The sequence below is a fragment of the Malaclemys terrapin genome, chromosome 1 (genome assembly GCF_027887155.1).
Source record: "Malaclemys terrapin pileata isolate rMalTer1 chromosome 1, rMalTer1.hap1, whole genome shotgun sequence".
Lineage (NCBI taxonomy): Eukaryota > Metazoa > Chordata > Testudines > Emydidae > Malaclemys > Malaclemys terrapin.
The window spans coordinates 110314094-110339292 of record NC_071505.1 but is presented as its reverse complement, the minus strand read 5'-3'; the positions used below and the strand labels follow the sequence as shown (position 1 = coordinate 110339292).

Sequence of the window (25199 nt, the reverse complement as noted above, 5' to 3'; positions counted from 1 at the left end):
CAAGAGGTTTTCGACCTCCTGGACCAGGAATTGCAGGGTATAGTCTGACGAAATCATGTCAAGCATCCAATGGTCTGAGGTGATACAAGACCAGGCTGACCAGAAAGGGCGGAGGTGGTTGAGGAAAGAGAGGGATGGATCCAGTAAATCGACTGGAGCATCGTCCTCAGGCGCCCCCTCAAAATGGCTGCTTCTGGCCTCCCTGGTTTCTGGGAGGGTCAGGCTGCACAGCCAGGCAGGAAGATGACGGATATCTCTTCTTAGACCCCTTGTTCTTCCTCCTGTAGGAACCCGATCTGGGAGTTCCCCAGGTTCTAGAGTGCAGAGGAGGCAGAGGGCGGAATGGCTTCCTGGCCTGCTGAGGGATGTGAAGACCTGAAGAGCGGAAGGTGGCTCGGGAGTCTTTAAGGCCAAGGAACCTCGAGTCTGTGAGCTCAGAGAAGAGCCCGGCCCCATCAAATGACAGTTCCTGAATAGTGGCCTGCATCTCTTGGGATACCCTGGAGGACTGCAACCATGAGCTGCGTCTCATGGCCACTGCAGATGTGAACACCCTGGCCGCCGAGAGAGTAATGTCCCAGCCATTTGAAGGACTCCCCTGGCCACTACCGTGCCTTCGTCCAACAGAGTGGCGAACTCCTGGACACGATCCTGTGGGAGGACCTCCTTGAACTTATTCAACGAGTCCCACAGGTTGAAATTATATCTGTCCAAAAGGGCCTGGTGATTCGACATCCTAAATTGAAGGCTGGCCATCAAATAAACTTTTCTGCCAAATAAATCAAGTTTTTTGGCGACCTTATTTTTGGGGGTGCCCTGTCTGTCCCTTTCATTCACCGCAGACACTACCAGTAATGCCGCTGGGGGTGCTTATACAGGTATTAAAACCCTAATGCAGGGACGTAATATTTATTTTCTGCTTTCTTGGAAGTTGGTGGAATAGAAGAGTGGGTTTGCCACAGTGACCTGGCAATCTTGAGGATCCCTGAGTGGATAGGCAATGTGACCCGGGCAGGGGTGTCGGCTGAAATAATATTGAAGAGCTCGTCGGCCTCTTCTGTGACTGCTTCAATCTGTAAGTTCAAGTTCACAGCCACCCTTTTAAGGAGGGCTTGGTGCTCCTTAATATCATCAGGGGACTGCTTGTAAGGGATGGCTCTGTCTTCGCATCATCTGGGGACGACAACGATGACTGCATCGCCTGTGGGGGACTGTGTTCCCCTTCCTTGTCCAGGAAGAGGTCCCTGGGTGCTGGGGTCTGGTGCCCTGCCTGCATAACAGATGTGGCATCGTGCTCTGATTGTGGTGCCGTGGCTGGTTTGTCCGAGGTGGCCAGGGCGGGCTGGCGGGAGTACAGAACTGGCATCAATGGCACACCCCACAGGTTCCAATATGGCCACTGGGAGGGCCACTGCCTTTGCTGTGATGTAGCCGCGGCGTTAGCGTCTCCTGTGTTAGTGGTGAATCTCCCCTTCAAGGCAAAGGGCTGAACTCTCAGTCCAACTCAGACCACTGTCCTTCTGGCGACCACAGTGGAGCCGTCAAGGCCTGAGTCTACTGGCTGACTCTGGTAGGAGACTAGTGAGGCAAGGGTGAATAATGATGCCTACTGGAGGACCGGTACGGGGGAGACCGGGGCCGTAACGACAAACTGTCCCTCCTGTGCAGGGACCAACGTCTAGGAGACCATCTGAGGGAGGGCGATTGGCGCCTTGGTGACCTGCAGCCAGAAGCTCGCTGGTACGGAGACTGGCGCCTTGATTCCGATGTCCCATGCCTACTAGGCGGGGAACGTGTCAAGGACCTGGGTCTTCTAGCTGGAGAGCCAGGATACAGTGCCAGGGTCCGAGGTCGTGTAGATGGGATCTGCGCCTGCAGTCCAGTGACCAGGTGTACTCCACCATCCTATGAGGCCGCACCACGATCGGCTTGCCCTTAGGTGTTGGGGACTTAGCTGAGTCCGCCACCTGGTGCGGCGCCTGCGGTGTCGGTCGGCTCATTTGGTCTTTAGATGCCGGGGCCGCTTCGGGCACTGATGGCCCTGGAAGAGGCCGGGGGGGAACCCTGCCACTTCCCAGAGTTGGGGGTGGATCAGTGGCTGGGCTGGGAGGGGTCTGATCTCAGCGGTACCCCGTGAAGCCCTAAAGTGGGTGCATTGCCTGACATAGATCCTTTGCCCAAAGTCCCCTTGTCTTTCTTTTGCCTTTTCTTCGGCACCGGTGAGGGGGAACGGTGCGCTCCACACCAAAGCTGAAGTACTCGGCCTGGGATCTACAGTGGAGGGCTCTGACGCGGGACAAAGCACAGCCTCCATGAGGAGGGCCCTCAGGTGGCTATCCCGTTCCTTCTGTGTTCGAGGTCGAAAGTTTTTATGGATCCGACACTTTATCTTTCCTATGGGATTCCCCCAAACACTTCAGGCAGCTGTCATGGGAATCACTGATAGGCATTGGCCTCCCACACCTCCGACTTGAAGTGGTTTCCATTATATACAGCGTTTGCAGTTTGTTTCAATGGCTCTCAGTATCCCCATTATGCAAATTGTTCCAGTGCCCCTGGACGGTGGTGCCTAATATACTGATGCATGAGCGCGGCACTCAAGGGGGCGCTGCAGCCAACCCTATGGATACCGCTAAGGCAAAAATCTCCAACAACTGTGCACATGGGTGCGCACACACCTAGAATGGAATCAATATGAGCAAGCACTCGAAGAAGAACCAACTCTTATACAAAAGAGACTCTCTGAACTGCTTCAATAAAGGCTACATCCATTGAACAAAGCACAGGGCAACTGAACACCTCATTGCTAGTACTTGTGAAGAAGTGGGTAGCCCCTGGAGAGATCAGGCACTCTCCTCTCGAAGCAAGCTACCACCTGTTCCTAGTGGTCCTTCTTGAGAAAACACTGCAGCAGTCCTTAGGCACCAGAAATGGAAACAAGGCAAGGCCAAGCAGGACACCAAGTACTGCTCAAGGTCTGTTAATATTTAATAGATATAATGAGAATTGTTTTTTAAAGAGTTACAAGGTTTACACTGGGATTAAAATGTCCAAAAGATTGGGGATAAGATTACTGTAAGCATCAGCATGTGACAGATGTTAATTCCCACCCAGAAGACCAGGTGTATGATTTGGTGGAGGTCCTTGTAGGGTAAGTGAGTTCAAACTACACTGTCCTCTGCTGAAAACAAGTCTAGGGAGATTTGGGGTAAATTAAATGTGTTCAAAGGGAGAAAAAAAGAGAGTAAAGTAAGAGAGCGACAGCATGGAAGTCAGGGCTGATGCTCTGGTCAAACAAGTTTTGGTACCGTTGGATCCTCTAAGAAAGTAATGAAGATGTTTAGAGGATAGAAAATAAGGAACCTAAAAAACCAAATGATGTAGTGTGGGGAGTTGAAGAAAACTAGGTAATTATTGACATTTATGGAATCTTTCACTTCCCATACTACGGAATTGTGTTATTGTACAGAATCTAGGTTTAGAGCAGAGCATAATGACTAGCAAATGAAGCTCAAATAAGACAAGTGGTGCCAGAGAGGCAGATGTGATTATCATCTGATGGCCGATTCTTGGGACTGTAAAAAAACAACTGAGGATTAAACCAAAATTATTTATGAAGATTCTAAGGTTTGATTCTTCCTCAAAAATAAAATAAAAGAACCAACCTTCTATTACAATGGACTATACCAAGTATAAAGATTTGTTTATTGAAGGAAGTCATCACTGTTCTTATTACCCTATAGCTATCTATAAAGCTTGACTGTATCTTGTAAGACAGTTTTATCTCCCTTCATTCCTGTTCTAAAGTTAAAAACATTGTTATTGGTTGGTATTGTATTATTTTAATTTAAAAGTAATGGAGATTCTAGTATTTAAGAAATACAAAGTAGATTGTCACAGGTTCTTTCCACCTGCCCAAGCCCAAAGCCTTAATGAAATCGGCAGATATGGATAACTATAGCTAATTACATTAGATAACCTCTATATTAATTCTTCTTCCTTGAATTTTGAAAATACTGGTTACGCTCTGCAAATAAGTATGGATTAGTGTAATTATTATTACTAATACTTTTTTTTTTTTTTCCACACAGAGTCCACAAGTTGGCCGGGCCTTAAAATACAGTACACCCTTCCCTAAAGAGATTACAAACTAAGAATACAAATGACGTAGCAGGGGGTAGGCGGAAGGAAGGTAAGCTAACAGGAAAGAGGGCAGAGAAGCATGACAGGGTAAACTAGGTAAAATAATGTGGTAGCTCAGTAAGGGCTAGTGTAAAGTAGAGTAGAATAAAGATTTTTTTAATCAAAATAATTAAAAGTCTTTGTTGACTAATTTTGTAGAAGAAGAAGTCGGTTTTAAGAGAAGTTCTGAATGAGGAAAGGGTAGTTTATATAGTAACTATATATAAATTATGTTTATTCTTGCTTTCACTATTTTTTCCATGACGTATGTTAAAATATATTTGTTTTATATGTTCAAAATTCATTAAGGAAATATGCAGTGTTGAAATGTTAGCTTAAATTAAAGTGTTTTGGTATTCTGTGGCATGAAAGGCATTATAAATAGTAAGTGCAGTAAGTGCATTTTGGTTAAAAAACTGGAATTCACTTACAGTAACTGAATTCTGTTATACTGAAACTTTGCTGCTAGTAAAATTAAGTTAAAGACACAAATTGTGCCTCTAGGAATGCAATAATTCCTATCTATCTGATGATGAAGGTGGTAAGTGGTGCAGCCAAGAAGAAATATCACCTCCCTTCTTTGTTTGTATTTTACCCACAAATCCTGAAACAAAATCCAGTTGAGCAAGGGAAGGGTAGAATGGGCTGTGGCATTTTTCTTTAAGCTGGAAAGTTACCTGTGCATGGATTAACAGCTTTTAAGGGAAAAAGGTGGAAGGATCAAATAGTCATGTTTATGCAGCCATACCGGGTGAGGGTACAGTGTGGTGTATTTCTAATACATATGTCTACCAAGGCAGAGGACCTACCCCCACATCTAGGTCCTGTTACAGACACATTTACCTTCAGAGGCCTGTTCTTTCTGAATTGTTAGGGTTTGTTGGCATTTGAAAGTTAATTTGGATTAAGGTTGGTGTGAATTTAAAGTACAATAGCTATTCCTGAATAACAAGAGTGCTTTGTTCCTGTTTAGCTTAATCCATTTCAAAGCAGAACAAGCTAAACAGGAACAAGGCATACTTAGTTCAGAATAAGGGTATGTCTACATTACGAAATTAGGTCGAATTTATAGAAGCCGGTTTTATAGAAATCGGTTGTATACAGCCGATTGCGTGTGTCCCCACATAAAATGCTCTAAGTGCATTAAGTCGGTGGACCGCGTCCACAGTACCGAGGCTAGCATCGACTTCCGAAGCGTTGCACTATGGGTAGCTATCCCACAGTTCCCGCAGTCTCCGCCGCCCACTGGAATTCTGGGTTGAGATCCCAATGCCTGAATGATGCAAAACAGTGTTGCGGGGGGTTCTGGGTACATGTCGTCAGGCCCCTCCCCCTCCATCAGAGCAACGGCAGACAATCGATTTGCTGGGTTATTACCTGGGTTACCTGTGCAGACAACATACCACGCCAAGCATGGAGCCCACTCAGCTCAGCGTCACCATATGTCATCTGGGTGCCGGCAGACGTGGTACTGCATTGCTACACAGCAGCAGCAAATTGCCTTTTGGCAGTAGACGATGCAGTATGACTGGTGGCCTTCATCGGCGATCTGGGTGCTGGCAGACTTGGGGCTGCATTGCTACACAGCAGCAGCCCCTTGCCTTTTGGCAGTAGATGGTGTATTATGACTGGTATCCGTCATCGTCATACTGCAGTTCGATGAGATGATGGCTGAAACTCCGTATGTCGCCCAGTCATATTCTGCTGCCTTCCCAATGATGATGGTGGCTATTAGTCGTAGTACACTATTTTCTGCCAAGCGCCCAGTATTTTCTGCCAAGCACTCAGAAGATGCCGAGGGCTATCAGTCATGCTGCACCATCGGCTGCCAGCTTAAGATGTAAAAAATAGATTTGTTCTGTATTCATTTGCTTCCCACTCCCTCCGTGAAATCAACGGCCTGCTAAACTCAGGGTTTTGAGTTCAATCTTTGGGGGGGGCCATTCTGTGTGACAGTTGTTTGTGTTTCTCCCTGATGCACAGCCACCTTTGTTGATTTTAATTCCCTGTACCTGTACGCCATGTTGTCACTCGCCCCTCCCTCCCTCCCTCCATCAGACAATAGTTTCGCGCCTTTTTTCAGACCAGACGCCATAGCACTGGGATCATGGAGCCCACTCAGATCACCACGGCAATTATGAGCACTATGAACACCACACGCATTGTCCTGGAGTATATGCAGAGCCAGGACATGCCAAAGCAAAACCAGGACCAGCCGATGAGGCGATTGCAGTGCGGCGACGAGAGTGATGAGGAAATTGACATGGACATAGACCTCACAGAAGGTATAGGCCCCAGCAATGTGTAAATCATGGTATTACTGGGGCAGGTTCATGCCGTGGAACGCCGATTCTGGGCCCGGGAAACAAGCACAGACTGGTGGGACCGCATCGTGTTGCAGGTGTGGGACGATTCCCAGTGGCTGCGAAACTTTCGCATGTGGAGGGCACGTTCATGGAACTTTGTGACTTGCTTTCCCCTGCCCTGAAGCTCCAGAATACCAGGATGAGAGCAGCCCTCACAGTTGAGAAGTGAGTGGCGATAGCCCTGTGGAAGCTTGCAATGCCAGACAGCTACCGGTCAGTCAGGAATCAATTTGGAGTGGGCAAATCTACTGTGGGGGCTGCTGTGATCCGAGTTGCCAGGGCAATCAAAGACCTGGTGATATCAAGGGTAATGACTCTGGGAAACGTGCAGGCCATAGTGGATGGCTTTGCTGCAATGGGATTCCCAAACTGTGGTGGGGCGATAGACGGAACCCATATCCCTATCTTGTCACTGGAGCACCAAACCACTGACTACATAAACCGCAAGGGGTACTTTTCAATGCTGCTGCAAGCCCTGGTGGATCACAAGGGACGTTTCACCAACATCAACGTGGGATAGCCGGGAAAGGTACATGATGCTCGCGTCTTCAGGCGTGTCTGGTCTGTTTCGAAAGCTGGAGGAAGAGACTTTCTTCCCGGACCAGAAAATAACCGTTGGGGATGTTGAAATGCCTATCGTGATCCTTGGGGACCCAGCCTACCCCTTAATGCCATGGCTCATGAAGCCGTACACAGGCAGCCTGGACAGTAGTCAGGACCTGTTCAACTACAGGCTGAGCAAGTGCCGAATGGTGATGGAATGTGCATTTGGACATTTAAAAGCGCGCTGGTGCAGCTTACTGACTCGCTCAGACCTCAGCGAAAAGAATATCCCCATTGTTATTGCTGCTTGCTGTGCGCTCCACAATATCTGTGAGAGTAAGGGGAAGACATTTATGGCGGGGTGGGAGGTTGAGGCAAATCGCCTGGCCGCTGATTACGCACAGCCAGACACCAGGGCGGTTAGAAGAGCACAGCAGGGCGCGGTGCACATCAGAGAAGCTTTGAAAACGAGTTTTGTGACTGGCCAGGCTACGGTGTGAAACTTCTGTTTTGTTTCTCCTTGATGAACCCCCCCCCCCCCTGTTCACTCTACTTCCCTGTAAACAAATCACCCCACCCTCCCCTCCCCCCTTCGAGCACCGCTTGCAGAGGCAATAAAGTCATTGTTACTTCACATTCATGCATTCTTTATTAATTCATCACACAACTAGGGGGATAATTGCCAAGGTAGCCTGGGATGGGTGGGGGAGGAGGGAAGGAAAAGGACACACTGCAGTTTAAAACTTTAACTCTTATTGAAGGCCAGCCTTCTGATGCTTGGGCAATCATCTGGGGTGGAGTGACTGGGTGGCTGGAGGCCCCCCAACCGTGTTCTTGGGCATCTGGGTGAGGAGGCTATGGAACTTGGGGAGGAGGGCTGTTGGTTACACAGGGGCTGTAGCGGCGGTCTCTGCTCCTGCTGCCTTTCCTGCAGCTCAACCATACGCTGGAGCATATCAGTTTGATGCTCCAGCAGCCGGAGCATCTACTCTTGCCTTCTGTCTGCAAGCTGACGCCACCTATCATCTTCAGCCCGCCTCTTGCTCTGTTCATCCCGCAGTTCATCCTGCCACCTCTTCTCTCGTTCATATTGTGCTTTTCTGTAGTCTGACATTGACTGCCTCCACGCATTCTGCTGTGCTCTGTCAGCGTGGGAGGACATCTGGAGCTCTGAGAACATATCATCCCGAGTTCACTGTTTTCTCCTTCTAATCTTCGTTAGCCTCTGTGAAGGAGGAACATTTGCAGCTGGTGGAGGAGAAGGGAGAGGTGGTTAAAAAAAGACACATTTTAGAGAACAATGGGTACATCTTTCACGTTAAATTTTGCTGTTCACATTACACAGCACATGTGCTTTCATTACAAGGTCGCATTTTTCCTCTTATATTGAGGGCCTGCCGGTTTGGTGTGAGAGATCACTCACGCAGTGCCAGGCAACAGAATTCGGCTTGCAGGCAGCCATGGTAAGCCACAGTCTTTTGGCTTTTTTAACCTTCTTAACGTGGGGATGGTTTCAAACAGTAGTGCCCTCATTTCCCATACCAAGCACCCCTTGGGTTGGCCATTTAAAATGGGTTTGCAATGTAAAAGGAGGGGCTGCAGTTTCCGGGTTAACATGCAGCACAAACCGAACTACCCCCCCCCCACACACCCAATTTTCTGGGATGATCACTTCACCCCTCCCCGCTACCGCGTGGCTAAAAGTGGGGAACATTTCTGTTCAGCTGAGCAGGAACGGGAACCTCTGAATGTCCCCTTAATAAAATCACCCCATTTCAACCAGGTGACCGTGAATGATATCACTGTCCTGAGGATAACAAAGGGAGATAAGGAATGGATGTTGTCTGCATGCCAGCAAACACCGGGACCATACACGCTGCCATGCTTCGTTATGCAATGATTCCAGACTACGTGCTACTGGCCTGGCGTGGTAAAGTGTCCTACCATGGCAGACGGGATAAGGCAGCCCTCCCCAGAAACCTTTTGCAAAGGCTTTGGGAGTACATGAAGGAGAGCATTCTGGAGATGTCCCTGGAGGATTTCCACTTCATCCCCATACACGTTAACAGACTTTTCCAGTAGCTGTACTGGCCGCGATTGCCAGGGCAAATTAATCATTAATCATTAAACACGCTTGCTTTTAAACCATGTGTAAAATTTACAAAGGTACACTCACCAGAGGTCCCCTGTCTGCCCTCAGGGTCTGGGAGCATGCCTTGGGTGAGTTCGGGGGTTACTGGTTCCAGGTCCAGGGTGATAAACATATCCTGGCTGTTGGGGAAACCGGTTTCTCCACTTCCTTGCTGCTGTGAGCTATCTACATTATCTTCATCCTCATCTTCCTCGTACCCCGAACCCGCTTCCCTGTTGCGTGTTTCTCCATTGACGGAGTCATAGCACACGGTTGGGGTAGTGGTGGCTGCACCCCCTAGGATCACATGCAGCTCTGCGTAGAAGCGGCATTTTTGCGGCTCTGCCCCGGACCTTCCGTTTGCCTCTCTGGCTTTGTGGTAGGCTTGCCTTAGCTCCTTAATTTTCACGCGGCACTGCTGTGCGTCCCAGTTATGGCCTTTGTCCTTCATGGCCTTTGAGACCTTTTCTAATATTTTGTCATTTCGTTTACTGCTACAGAGTTCAGCTAGCACTGATTCATCTCCCCGTATGGCGAGCAGATCCCGTACCTCCCGTTCGGTCCATGATGGAGCTCTTTTGCGATCCTGGGACTCCATCATGGTTACCTGTGCTGATGAGCTCTGCGTGGTCACCTGTGCTCTCCCCGCTGGGCAAACAGGAAATGAAATTCAAAAGTTCGCGGGGCTTTTCCTGTCTACCTGGTCAGTGCATCTGAGTTAAGAGTGCTGTCCAGAGCGGTCACAATGAAGCATTGTGGGATAGCTCCCGGAGGCCAATAACGTCGAATTCCGTCCACACTACCCCAATTCCGACCCGCAAAGGCCGATTTTAGCGCTAATCCCCTCGTCGGAGGTGGAGTAAAGAAACCGGTTTAAAGGGCCCTTTAAGTAAAAAAAAAAGGGCTTCATCGTGTGAACGTGTCCAGGCTTAATTCGAATTAACGCTGCTAAATTCGACCTAAAATCGTAGTGTAGACCAGGCCTAAGAGTGTCCACATAGAGAGTTATTCAGAAATAGCTATTCTGGAATAACTCCATGTGTAGACAAGTTCTTCCATTAGCCTCCTATAATTTAGCTGCTGAGTTGCTGCTTCATTTTTTTGGACTATAATTCAGCCCTTGAGCCAAAAGTTCAAGGAAACAAGTTCAAACATTACAAAAGAAGAAAACCAGAGCAAAAATCTTCTGGCTAGAAATCAGGATAGAGCTCACTGCCCCACAAAACACCCTTTCAACAGAATACATCTTCCATTGGTGTGTGTATGTACTGGACACACATCTGAGAGTATATATATGTGGAGATCTTTTATGATCTGAAAATCAAAAAGCAATCCTATAAAAAGTGGAAACCTTTACAACTTCCTAATGATGAGTATCAAGGAATAGCACAAGTATGTAGGGACAAAATCAGAAAGGGTAAGACACAAGTGAATTATACCTAGCAAGGGAAATAAAAAGCAGTCCCATGGCTCCTGATTGGCTCTCCACCCTATATAAACTTAAGGGGAGTTCCAGGAAGTGTCCAGGCAACAGTATGGATACCCTATAGCTGCCATGACCATAGGTGCCAACTTTCTGGGCGCCGGTGGGTGCCCGTGCCCCTCGCCCCTTTCCCCATCCCATCCCCGCCCCTGCCCCCATTCCAACCCCATCCCAAAAATCCCACCCCTCCCTGCCCCTATTGGATCCCTTTCCCAAATCCCCGCCCTGGCCCTGCCACTTCCCCCAGTGCCCCGGGTTCCCCCTCCTCCCCCCTCGCTCCCTGCCCCGCGAATCAGCTGTGTCATGGCGCAAGTGCTGGGAGGGAGGGGGGAGAAGCAGGACGCGGCGGCTTGCACAGGGGAAGAGGTGGAGGTAAGCTGGAGCAGGGGGGTGGGGTGTGGCAATGGGGGGATGCCGGTGGGTGCTGAGCACACATCAATTTTTTTCCATGGGTGCTCCAGCCCTGGAGGACCCACGGAGTCGGCGCCTATGGCCATGACCATTCCTGACTCTGACCTTCGCTTGATCTGGGCTTTGCCTTCTGACTTAGACTCTGAAACCTGACTCAGACTCTGACTCTCTGTATCGACCCTGGCCTGGAACCTGACTACACACTCCTCTGCTACTCCCTGCCTCAGGTTTGCCACTGCTCTGACCCTTCGTCTTGAATGCCTGTGTGGGATCCTGACAGGTTGCCGGGACCACTCTAGCCCATGCTGACGGCTTACCCTGGGTTAGCATGGAGGCAGTGGGCCATTCACTGCCCTGCATGTTCCAGAGGGTATTGGAGCTGCCCAAACAGGTGGACTACTCCCAGGAGGAGCTCCCCATGTCTTGAACCAAGAAGGACTATAAGCAGTATGCTGATTGCCAGTGCTAGGAAGGTCCAGCATTTACCGTTGGCCAAAAAGTGCAACTGGCCATGTCATAAACTGGACCACCAATATCTCAGGCCATATCCCATCAGCCAGGTAATCAATTCAGGGACTATGAAGCTTCAGTTACTCAGATCCCACAAACTATAACCAGTGTTTCACGTATCCTTGTTAAAACCCTACATTAACAATCCACTTGCTTAGCAGGCTCTACCACCACTCCTTCTAGTGCAGATCCAAGGACATGATGAGTATGTGGTCCAAGAGATACTGGTCTCAAAAACTGGACACGGCTCCCTCTGGTACCTTGTGGACTGGAAGGGGTACGGGCCAGAAGAGCGTTCCTGGGAGCACATGTCCCAATTCCATGCCCCTGACCTTGTGGCAGCCTTCCCTGAAGCCCATCCAAACAAACCTGGGTTGGCAGCAGGCACTTTGTGTGTGGGTGGGTAATGTAAGGCCCTGTGGGGCTGGAACCCAGGCCTGCAGAGCTGCTAGGCAGTTGGCATCTCCATGCTGCCACCTAGTGGCAGCTATAACTGGCATGCACTTCACTGCCCATGACCTGCTGCAGAGACAGACCATAGGAAGTCCCACCTCAAGGGGTCTGAGACAGCAACCTCATGGCTTCTGATTGGCTCCCTGCCGTATATAAAACTAAGGGACATTTCAGGGAGTGCCCAGTCAACTGTGTATATTTCCTGTACCTGCCATGTCCATTCCTTGCTCCTGAACTCTTGGCTTGCATCTTAGCTTGATCTGGACTTCATCTTCTGACTCGGACCCTAAGACCTGACTCAGATTCTGGTCCTGGGTATCAGCCCTGACCTGGAACCTGACTACACACTCCTTTGCTCCTTCTTGCCTCAGGTTTGTCCCTACCCTGACCCTTGGCATTGATGGCCTGTGTTGGGATCTTGACATCTTGGTGCAACTGGCAGAGAGCAAGGAGGTGCACAAGATTTTACAGGGATCACCTGGGTTGGATACTTGCGTAATAGTTCATTGAAGGGTGGCATGTAAGGTTTCTACTGAGAGTCAGTAGCCCACAGGTCAACATAATCATTGCAAAATGTATGTATTCATAATATTTAAGGAGTTATGTATCTGTACTGAAAATTATGTTGGACTTATAGTCTTTAAAGCCAGAAGAGACCATTATGATCATGTAGTCTGACCTCCTATACATTGCAGGCCACAGAACCTTATCCACCCACTCCTATTCTCAGGGTCTTGGAGTTAAGGCAGATCACCAGAAGGTGACATACCTTAGAAATGTTCCTTTCTGGCAGGAGATAACAGACACTTATCTTCCTATCTGGCTATGTGGGTACTGCATACTGTATACCTCACACTGTATGCCTATTTGCATACCAAGTCAGCTGCTAAAAGAGAGATTGCAAAATCTACAAGAAAGGAATTCTACAGAATTAAAAACAGCAGGGGGTTTCCTATTTCTGAATAAAGCGAAAAGATGGGACTGGTATATCTTGGGGAGCAAAAAAAACCACACTGGATCCTTTGCCTGGGAGGCATGCTGAGTATTTGTCTCATGAAAGGATCACAGGTAACTTGGCTGTAAAATACTGTGGGGATTTTGGGTGAGCAATATTCCACAAGACATGAGAGTATCTTGTTAATTAAGTCTAGGCTTTATGATTTTGTTTTATATATACCCCTTTGTTTCCAGTACTTCTGCTTGCTACTGCTTGAGTCTCTATGCTTTGTTAAATAAACTGATACTGATTTCACTCTAAATGAATCAAAGTGCTGTGTGTTAAGCAGAGCAGTGATCTGGGGTGGAAATGATAAGCTGGCATGTGCTGTTTCTTTGGAAGCAGCAAATCTGTGAATACTGTGAGTGTCCAATGGAACGGGGCTGGATACACTGAGGAGATACTTGGAGGGTTGGGATGTGCCTGTTGCTAACCAGATGAGTAAACGCAGGAACTGTGAGGCCTAGAAGGGAGTGCTTGTGTTGCCCTGGCCAGTGGAATTGGGGAACTGACCCACAACAGACACACAAAGGCTTCCTCACACTAAAGGCAGGTGCTCAATCCTGGGTACCCCTGGGAAATTTCATAGTGGGTGCAAAAATTGGTTGAAAGACTGTATTCAAGAAGTAGTTATTCAATGGTTTGCTGTCAAACTCAGGGAGGGGAGGAGGACATATCTAGTGTGGTCCTGCAGGGGTGTGTCCTGAGTCTACTACTTTTCAATATTTTCATTAATGACTTGGATAATAAGGTAGAGCGTATACTCATACAATTTGTGAATGACACCAAACTGGAAGGGTTGCAAGCATGTTGGACAGCAGGACTGAAATTTAAAAAGACACTGACAAATCAGAAAACTGGTATGAAATCAACAAGATGAAATTCAATAAAGCCAAGTGCAAAGTACTGCACTTAAGAAGAAAATAATAAATAAATGCACAAGTTCAGTGTTCCCTCTAATTTTTCCCATCCATGTGTGGAATGAATTTTGTTATGTGCACCAATCACATCACCTCCATATTGGTTCACATAACAAAATTCATGTGGTGGGGGTGGGGCTGAGGGGTTCGTAGTGTCAGGCCTGGGGCAGAGGGTTGGGGTATTGGAGTGAGGACTCCAGGATGGGGCCAGGGATGAGGGGCTCAGGGCTGGGGCTAGGGTGCAGGCTCTGGGGTGGGGCCAGGGATGAGTAGTTTGGGGTGCAGGCTGTCCCAAGGCTACGGCAGGGAGAGAGGACTCCCTCCAGCTCTCTCTTCCCACAGCAGCACCTCGTCGGGTGGGGAGAGGCGTCTCTCCCTGCTTTGGCAGCTCTGGAGCTGGGGCCATGGGATAGGTGCCTCTCCCACAGCTGCGGCAGGTCTGGGCAGGGGCTGGGTTGGGGCCGTGGGAGGGGCACATCTCCCCCAGACATGGCAGGTCCCAGGCTGGGCTGGGTTGGGTCCGGGGCTGGGGGAGAGGAATTGCTCCCCGCCGCAGCCCTGAGCACCTGTGTGGTACTTAATAGGCGGCTGTGCGGCCGTACAGCTTAGAGGAGTCTTAGTGCACAACTACAAAATGGGGAAAACTGGCTAGGTGATAATGCAGCTGGAAAGGAGCGGGGGGCTGTAATGGATCATAAATTGAATATCAGTCACCAATGTGATGCAGTTGCAAAAAAGGCTAATATCACTCTGAAGTGTATTAACAGGAGTGTCATATGTAAGACACGGGAGGTAACTGTCCCACTCTATTTGGCACTGATGAGGCCTCAGCTGGAGTACTGTGTCCAGTTGTGGGTGCTACACTTTAAGAAAGATGTGGACAAATTGGAGACAGTCCAGAGGAGAGCAACCAAAATAATAAAAGGTTTAGAAAACCTGATCTGTGAGGAAAGCTTAACCCCCCCTCCCCCCCACCCCGGGTATATTTAGTCTTGAAAAAAGAAGAGTGAGGGGAGAAAACCTTATAACAGTATTCAAAATATATTAAGGGTTGTTATAATGACGATGGTGATCAATTGTTCTCCAAGTCCAATGTAGGTCAAACAAGAAGTAATTGGGTTAATCTGCAGCAAGGGAGATTTAGGTTAGATATTAGGAAAAACTTTCTAACTATAAGGATAGCTAGAATAGGCTTCCAAGGGAGATTATGGAATCCCCATCACTGGAGGTTTTAATGAACAGGTAGGAAAACAGTCTGTCAGGGATGGTCTAAGTTTGGTTGATCCTCTCTCCGTGCAGAGGGCTGGACTAGGTGACTTCCTAAGGTCCATAGGTCCATTCAAGCTCTAAATTTCTGATTATATATAACAAAGTGGATAATTTAGGGCTTAGCCATATGAACAGTTACACTCCAGTATGGCAAGCTGTGGTGTAAATCTACCATGCACTAACTGTCTGTGTGAACCCGGCTGCTACACACTAAGAAGTTCTGTAGTATGCTTTGATCTATCCTGCTTTGAAACAGGACAAGATCAAAGAGCACTATAGAATTTCTGGTGTGTGGCAGACTAGTTGTATGGTAGGGGTTTACACCCCAGTTTGCTGAGCACCAACTGTTCATATAGACAAGTCCTTAGTCAAAAAATGGCATTCATATTTCCATGTCAGGTGAGGATAAAACAAACTGGGCCAAATTTATTTCTGGAATTAACATACTATGCTTATACCAAAGATGAATTTTGTTTAGTAGATTTATGTATTTTGTGCAACACAGCAGCAGCATTAAAAATTAAACAGAAGAGTTACTAAGAAGAATATAAAAAATGAGAGCAGAGGGTTGTGAGGATGAGGAACTGCAGTATGATGCAGTAAGAGGGAAAAAGCACCCAGTGAAGGGTTAAGGAGCGTGTGTCCTGGTTAGAGTTGGGAGAGAGGAAGAGGACTTTTGCAATTGGTATCAAGATATGAACTCTATGTTGTACTATGTGTGGAAATATTAGCACTGTGACTGCACAAGTCTGGGTTTGCTCCAGGGCAAATCTATTATGCTGCATTCCAGCTAGCACCCCAGAAAAGGTGTTTGACACATCGTTGAAGGACTGTCACTGAGAAGCCATCAAGACTGCAATCTGGGGCCATCAACTTTGATTGATTTATTATTGATTTATTATTGTATTTCAGTAGTGCCTATGACTTCTAGATGTAGACAAGAACAAATGGATATAAACTGGACACTAGGAAGTTTAGACTTAAAATTAGATGAAGGTTTCTAACCATTAGAGGCGTGAAGTTCTGGAACAGCCTTCCCAGAGGAGTAGTGGGGGCAAAAGACATATCTGGCTTCAAGACTAAGCTTGGTAAGTTTATGGAGGGGATGGTATGATGGGATAGCCTAATTTTGGCAATTAATTGATCTTTGATTATTAGCAGGTAAATATGCCCAATGGTCTGTGATGGGATGTTAGATGGGGTGGGATCTGAGTTACTACAGAGAATTCTTTCCTGGATGCTGGCTGGTGAGTCTTGCCCACATGCTCAGGGTTTAACCGATCGCCATATTTGGGGTCGGGAAGGAATTTTCCTCCAGGGCAGATTGGCAGAGGCCCTGGAGGTTTTTCGCCTTCCTCTGCAGTGTGGGGCATGGGTCACTTGCTGGAGGATTCTCTGCACCATGATTTGAGGACTTCAATAACTCAGACATAGGTTAGGGGTTTGATACAGGAGTGGGTGGGTGAGATTCTGTGGCCTGCATTGTGCAGGAGGTCAGACTAGATGATCATAATGGTCCCTTCTGACCTTAAAGGCTATGAGTCTAAGGGTACGTCTTCACTTACCGGAGGGTCCGGCGGCAGGCAATCGATGTTCTGGGATCGATTTATCGCGTCTGGTTAAGAAGTGCTCGCCGTCGACGCCGGTACTCCAGCTCGCCGAGAGGAGTATGCGGCATCGACGGGGGAGCCTTCCTGCCGCGTCTGGACCCGTGGTAAGTTCGGACTAAGGTACTTTGAATTCAGCTACGTTATTAACGTAGCTGAATTTGCGTACCTTAGTCCGAAGTGGGGGCTTAGTGGGGACCAGGCCTAAGACCCCACTGTGTTAGGTGCTATACAAACATGGCACAAAACGGTGGTCCCTGCCCAGAAAGTTTATAGTCTAGATTGTCTCTCAACTACTGGCCCACCCTCATGGAACAATGCTTTTTCAACAGAAAGGCCTGCTGGAGGAGCGGGAGTGAAACAGGACTGGGATCTACAGAATCTCAGCTTGAGCACATCACACAGAGAAAGAGGCCCCATTTAAGAGTGGGGTTCTGCTCTGTGCAGGGGACTAGCCATCACCATATGTAAAAAAGGACTTTCAGGAGACAGAGGGCAGGATAAACTCTGCTCAGGCTGAAATGCTGATGAACCACAAACTCACAAGAAGGGATAAGCTCAGTCTAGGGGAGGGAGTGTCTCAGCACTTGTTTTATTTCTGAAGATCTATAACTCTCAAATGATCAAGAATAAAGTAAATGCTTAAGAAATTCCTTTGCTAAGCCTATGTTCCTTGTTTTCCTGCTATGTTGTTTCTGCAGGGGTTAAACTAGAAGCCCTGAGTGCCCACTGCTTAGGTGGGACTGAGGCAGCTCGTGTAAGTGAATGGGATGCTCAGGAGCTCTCAGATACTAGTTCTGGAGTCTAAGGTGGCTGGACAGTGGAGTCCATATCCCAAGCAAAGGCATCTGAAAAGAGTTCTGGGCCTGGGAGGATGCCCTAGAGTCCCAGAACTGGAAGCAAAGACTAGACTCTACTTAGATCCATTTACTTGGAAGCATTTGAGTACACTCACAACAGACTGACCGTCATACAGTGACTTGCCCAGATCGTAATATATATAATTTCATTTAAAACATTTAAATGAAAAGACTAAAAAATGAGGAGGTAGCAAGTATGGTGAGGAGAGAAGTGCAATCAGGACTAACTGCCCATAGGAAGAGATTCTTTGGGAGATGAAATAAGGCTTCAACCTCACATAACTGTAAATCTGAAAAGAATTACTTGTGGCAATGAGAACAACTGCATCACATCAAATATCTGTGCTTTTTTTAAACACTTGATATCCAGAGCTTGCTGCATTTTTCTTAAAGCAATGGTCCAAATAATGTAAGAATTCACAGCTAACCTGGTGGCTGAACTTTGTGACTTTGTCCTCACCCACAACTATTTCACATTTGGGGACAATATATACCTTCAAGTCAGCAGCACTGCTATGGGTACCCGCATGGCCCCACAGTATGCCAACATTTTTATGGCTGACTTAGAACAACGCTTCCTTAGCTCTCATCCCCTAACGCCCCTACTCTACTTGTGCTACATTGATGACATCATCATCTGGACCCATGGAAAAGAAGCCCTTGAGGAATTCCACCATGATTTCAATAATTTCCATCCCACCATCAACCTCAGCCTAGATCAATCCACACAAGTGGTCCATTTCCTGGACACTACTGTGCTAATAAGCGATGGTCCCATAAATACCACCCTATACTGGAAACCTACTAACCGCTACACTTACCTACATGCCTCCAGCTTCCATCCAGGACACACCACAAGATCCATTGCCTACAGCCAAGCTCTAAGATATAACCGCATTTGCTCCAATCCCTCAGACAGAGACAAGCACCTACAAGATCTCTATCAAGCACTCTTAATACTACAATACCCACCTGCTGAAGTGAAAAAACCGATTGACAGAGCCAGACGAGTACCCAGAAGTCACCTCCTATAAGACAGGCCCAACAAAGAAAATAACAGAACACCACTAGCTGTCACCTTCAGCCTCCAACTAAAACCTCTCCAGCGCATCATCAAAGATCTACAACCTATCCTGAAAGATGATCCCTCACTCTCACAGATCTTGGGAGACAGACCTGTCCTCGCTTACAGACAACCCCCCAGCCTAAAGCAAATACTCACCAGCAACCACACATCACTGAACAAAAACACTGACCCAGGAACCTATCCTTGTAACAAAGCCCGATGCCAACTCTGTCCACATATCTATTCAAGTGACATCATCATAGGACCTAATCACATCAGCCATACCATCAGGGGCTCGTTCACCTGCACATCTACCAATGTGATATATGCCATCATGTGCCAGCAATGCCCCTCTGCCATGTACATTGGCCAAACCGGACAGTCTCTACGCAAAAGAATTAATGGGCACAAATCTGACATCAGGAATCATAATACTCAAAAACCAGTGGGAGAACACTTTAACCTGTCTGGTCATTCAATGACAGACTTGCGGGTGGCTATTTTACAAGAGAAAAACTTCAAAAACAGACTCCAACAAGAGACTGCTGAGCTGGAATTGATATGCAAACTAGATACAATCAACTTAGGATTTAATAAGGACTGGGAATGGCTGAGCCATTACAAACATTGAATCCACCCTTGTAAGTATTCTCACACTTCTTATCAAACTGTCTGTACCTGGCTATCTTGATTATCACTTCAAACGTTTTTTTCTCTTACTTAACTGGCCTCTCAGAGTTGGTAAGACAACTCCCACCTGTTCATGCTCTCTGTATGTGTGTATATATATCTCCTCAATATATGTTCCATTCTATATGCATCCGAAGAAGTGGGCTGTAGCCCACGAAAGCTTATGCTCTAATGAATTTGTTAGTCTCTAAGGTGCCACAAGTACTCCTGTCCTTTTTGCATGATCAGTATATTATTTTAAATGTCTATGACTTATTTCAATATCAAGATTTCCCCCCAAAACATTGCCAAAGCAATAACCTTCACTGAAGGATACGTATGTGCTACGTTTGACATTTAAAAACAAACCTGTTTTTGAGTTCTCTATTTTTTAAAAAAAACATCTGATACATGTCTTCACTGGCCAAAAACATTTTTGCTCGTTTGACAAATGCCTCAATGAACTTCCAATAAACTTTCCAAAAAATACTTACTTCTAGGCTGAGATTAAGCACAAGAAATTACAGTCCAAAATATAATTAATGAGAAAGTTAGATATACACCACTACCTCCATATAACGCGACCCGATATAACATGAATTTGGATATAATGCGGTAAAGCAGTGCTCCGGGGAGGGGGGGAGAGGGGAGGGCGGGGATGCACACACTGATGGATCAAAGCAAGTTCAATATAACGCGGTTTCACCTATAACGCGGTAAGATTTTTTGGCTCCCGAGGACAGCGTTATATCGAGGTAGAGGTTTATCTGAAAATAGGGCTTTAGAATGGAAGTGCCAGCTCAGGTTTAATTTCTACTGCATAGAATAACAGGCAGATTTGTATCTCTATTCTGGGTAGGATTTTTCAAAGTGCTCAACAATGGCTTAATGCTCATCTAGTTGGAGTCAATGAGTGGAGTTAGACGAGTACTTTTAAAAATCCCACTCCAAGTGTGTGAACATGTACACTCATGCATCGAAGAATAAATCAGGTAGATTTATATATGCTTAACAGTAAATTTAATTTTGCATATATTGGGCAAGATAGCAAGGTTTTAACCCTGTCAGCATTACATGCCTTATTCTATTCTATTATGATACAGGCTTTGACAAAATACCAAGCAAAATGGGATCCTCTGTTCTGTTGCTTGCTTATATAGGTCTCACGATGTCATTAGAGCCCTTTAATGTGAGATCACGTTTACCTGCATAACACTCTCTATGTATTTCATAGACATGACATTATAGAGATGTGATATATCTGTAGCTAAACATATTGAAAATTAACTTAAATATAGTGGCAGCTAGAAAGTCTGTGAATCACTATACAACATATGTCTGTTTGCACATATCTGTCCCATGGTGTGTGTTTGCTACAAGAATGTATAGCATAAATGTCAGAGTACATTCTTTCTCCTAGCTATACACATAATCTACTCCAGCTGTCTGAGTAAGCAGAATTTGATGGTCTTGGATAAAGAGAGCTTTGTGTAAACATTAACTTTAAGAAGGGACCATGAGATGCCGGAAGTTCCAACATAATGGCTTCATTTCAACCCCAAGCCTCATCCCTTCATTCACTTTCATTCTCGCAACTCACTGAGTAAAGAAAATTCAAAACACAAGTTCACATTCTCTGATGAAACAAATATTGAATTGTCCAGTAAGAAATTGTCTGGAGATGGGAGAAAGAAATATAAATATGGAAGTTCATGGACCACTATGGAGTCTTAATAACACAATCTCAGACATGAACATAAGGCAATATTTTAAAAATAGGTGTCTAAAGTTAGGCTCCCGAATATTTTGGCTCTAAAGCAAGAGTCCTGATTTTCAAAACTGCTGAGCATGCAGCAGCCCATTTTAGATGCTTAATTATGAATTTAGGAACCTAACTGAAGGCACCAATTTTTAACAATCTTGGTCTTTGTGCCTAAAGGTCAACAGTCAGAGCCCAGCATTAATATTGCCTGGAAGACCCATACATTCACATACTGCAATGAGATCATCAGTAAGGTCACGGCTTCCGTGACTTTTCATGACCTCCGTGAATTTTGCAGCGCTGGTGTGGCTGACCCCAAGACCACCCCAGCAGCTGGGGAAGCCCTAGGTCCAGCCGCACTGGCAGCTGGTCCCCAGTGCTGCCCTGGAGCAGCGGTCTGGGTCCAGCAGCAGTGGATCCCAGGCCGTCCCCGCCTGCAACAGTGGCGGTGGCGGGGCTGCCCCTTCACCCGCAACAATGGTGGTGGTGGGTCCACCCCCTCACCCACAGCAGTGGAGCCATGGGCCGCCCCCTGCCCAGACCAGTGACGGGGGTGCCCCAGGCTGCTCCCCGCCCACAGCGGCAGTGGGACCATGGGCTGCCCCCCACAGCAGAAGCGTCACCCCACGCTGCCCCCTTCCCTCCAGCAGCAGTCTTCAGGAGCGCCCCCCTCCCAGCAGGTAAGATTTAGTCACAGGTATTTTTAGTAAAAGTCATGGATAGGTCATGGGCCATGACTTTTTGTTTATTGCCTGTGGCCTGTCCATCACCTTTACTAAAAATACCCATGACAAAAACGTAACTTTAATCATCAGACATACCTTCAGAAACCACTGTACATACATATGAGGTAGTATGCTGGTTCCTAAGAACAAATTTGTTCTGTACTTTACAATGTAAGTATGCTACCAACTACACAATATTTAAGATTCATGTGATTAGGTTATATTATTAAAAAGGTGGTTAAAATCTATTAATTGGTAAAAGTGAAGGGTAGTGACTTTTCACAGTGTTCCATCCTACAGAATTAAAGTTTAGGTAACATATAGGTGAACAGATTCAGAATGGTTCCTACTGAGCAATTTTATTGCCCAACGGTGAGTGAATGCAACATGCCCTCAGTTGGAACAAATACTGTAAAACAGGTACAATACCTAATAAAGGTTAAATGGCTATTGTTTTAAAAAGTAACCCTCCCACAATCAACTGAAGAATGAGCCATTTCTGGCTGCATTCACCTCTCATGGATTCACTTCACAGCATCTTTGTCACATCAGCAAGGTCTGTATAAACACTTCAAAGGTTCTACCACTGATGGACCTGTTGAAGGCTCACCTGTTCCTGGGTCATCTTCTGCAGCTCTTTCTCCCAAGCTGCCCGGTCATCATCCAGGTGGTAGGAAGCAGGTGGGGTGAGTCCACGCAAAATCAGGGGGTCACGGTCATGGCAGAGGGCTGTCAGGTGTCCAATGTACAACTTCAATTTGCTGCGATTCTGGTCAAGTTCTAAAAGGGGCTGAATTATCTAAGATAAGAAAACAGGAATAGTCAGGGTCGGCCTGAGACCCAAGCCACTGAGAAGTCAGAGACCAATCCATAAGTTATGAATCATAACGTCCCATAATATGTAAAAGCTGAAAGAACACTGAATGAAATCCCCAAACCCTTCAGTCCTGTAAAATCTATTACTCTGGTCTAAAGCAGGAAGAAACGGAGCATTGAGAGGGCATGGTGATGCTGGCTGGCTTGTTAGTATGAAAAGTAGAGACAATGTAAGCTGAGAACTGAAACAGTTTTAATAGATTTAGTGTGTTTATTGCACAACACCACTCCATCCAGTTATCACAATTCCCTGCTTTAATTTTTTAAAGTGAATTTTGTGTTGGTGAAAGGTGCCAGATTGATAGACCTGGAGAATGAAGTCCGGTATTAGCCACAGAACAGGTTGTCTGTCCACAGCAAAGGCAACAGCAGAACAAATTCTCCTCCCACGTTGCTTTACACACATACATCAACCTTTTTCTGAAGGGATCTCTTCTAATGATGCCAATTAGCATGAACTGAAAAGTTAAGTTTCTGAAATACAGACACCTCTACATTAGAACCTTCACTTACCACACCATGGCAAATACATAGACCACCAAATAGTCTTGAGATGGTGATGACATTCAGTCATTACCTGAGCAAAACTTAATGTGATGGCCTAAAAATGAAGAGCTCTATTTATTTTATCTAATCTAAATCTAATCTATGCTCTTACTTCCAGCCTTTGGATCATTCAGTCTCTTCTCTGAAGAGTCACTGTCTACTAAGAAATGGAGACCAGATGAATAAATGCGGAGTCTCACACTAGAATACTGGTTTAAACTGTTCTAGGTTTTTACAAAGGTATATTTTAAATTTAAATGAGCAGAATTATGGCTCTGTAGAATCAAAAATTGAGGAAGTGGAAGGGCCAGACTGTGCACCTCCTCTCAAAGAAATGAGGTGCTGAATCTGTATCTGCTGACATGCACCAGCTGTGAGAGTTGCAAAGGCTTGCCAGAATGCTGGCAACTGTCAAAATGTTCCCATTTAGACATGGCAGAGGCTGCACCTGTCGCTTGTCAGCAGGCTCATGGTGTCTCTTCAGTGGGACACCTCTGACCCTGCTAATGAAGGAGAAGCGTGATAATCTCTGAGTCAACAGAAACAGGGTGCTGGTATTACTTTCAACAAAGACATTGAATCCTACCCCCTCTAACAAGGCTGTTCTGGCTCACTTCTTTTGTTTCCAGCACTGAATGGATTAAGTTCTGTGGAGTGAGAGGAGCTGAGAGCAACAGCTAAGTAGTTAATGGGTGTCAAAATCCTTCTGATGAGGACACAGCAGCACCCAGGAACCTACAGCAGAAGGTTAGGGTCAACAGCATTTTAACACCTCATAGGAAATAATCTGGGAGAAACCCTGGCCTAGATGACAAGCTGAGAAGTAGAAAGATGAGGGTGAGGGAGGCTGGACAAGAAGACTAGAGACTAGGAAATCTTTTGAGGATGACTTGACAGGCCAGAAGGCAGGAAAGCTAAAATGATGAATATTTACCTCATGTTTATGCATTTGCTTCTTGCACACAGATGACACAACATTAACCAAACTATAGAATGGGGCACATAAGGTCCTGTGTGAACCCCCATTTGCCAGTTTGGGGATACCATTCACTAAAGTTGTACATATGTATATATAATTGATAGGTGTGGTATGACAACACTGCAAGTCACAACAGGACAGGATTGATCCACTCTTGTACAGAGCAGCGGGAAGGTGTATTCCAGTAGCAACACAATTCTTCAGGTTTCACACTTCCATGTCCAAATACAACTGAATTTCAGTCCATTACACATCCATCAGATTTGTCTATTTAGTAAACAGCCACTGGCCACCGCCAATACCGAGAGTGAGCCGGGGAGACCTCGTGCAACCACACACACACCCTGCTGGACCCTACCCCCTGAGCCCTAAACCCACCAAACCTAGCTGAATCCCGCCACGTGAGGGTCACCCCATCCCCATTACCCAGCCCACTTACTTATACCCATGACTGTCTCTACTTCCCGTATGGGTGTTAGACCCTCACCGCTTATCGACTGTTTCCTGATCCCGCCCACCAGTTACCCACCCCTCATTGGGGACATTGCAGTCTGTATATACTATGTGTGCTGCCCAGCCCCAAAACACCAACATACCCCTATACTCTGTACGTTACCCCCAATGACCAATAACTAACGCTTCAAATTTTCTGTATCGTTTATTTTTTCTAAATATTCTCTAATAAAATTTAATTCCATTCCCCCAATTTCTTCTAGTTTAGACCTTACATACTATTTCCTACTAAAAACCCACTTCTAAGATTAATTGCATTTCCTAAAATAGCAGATTTGAGGCCTCTGATTCTCTTGATGTGTTCCCTCTCTTTGTTGCTCTTCTGTTCATC

The 25199-nt window shown here is 46.4% G+C and overlaps 2 protein-coding genes across 6 annotated transcripts in view; both read right to left on the bottom strand.

Moving 5' to 3' along the window:
- The window catches only part of ERC1 (ELKS/RAB6-interacting/CAST family member 1), a 539904-nt gene that overhangs the window by 24580 nt on the left and 490125 nt on the right, over positions 1–25199 (bottom strand). For 3 of the 5 annotated variants that reach the window (XM_054035177.1, XM_054035195.1, XM_054035185.1), the window contains one exon: positions 22565–22753. In XM_054035177.1, coding sequence (XP_053891152.1) covers positions 22565–22753 — 189 coding nt within the window. Of the gene's footprint in view, positions 1–22564; positions 22754–25199 lie in introns of those variants that run through there. The other 2 variants (XM_054035205.1, XM_054035214.1) reach the window with 1 other exon arrangement.
- LOC128840795 (uncharacterized) lies at positions 7779–10029 on the bottom strand. The gene is made up of 2 exons (XM_054035227.1): positions 9268–10029; positions 7779–8339 (listed from the first exon to the last, which is right to left on the bottom strand). Exons 1-2 carry the CDS (start codon positions 9821–9823, stop codon positions 8284–8286), a joined length of 612 nt encoding a protein of 203 aa, XP_053891202.1. The 5' UTR covers positions 9824–10029; the 3' UTR covers positions 7779–8283.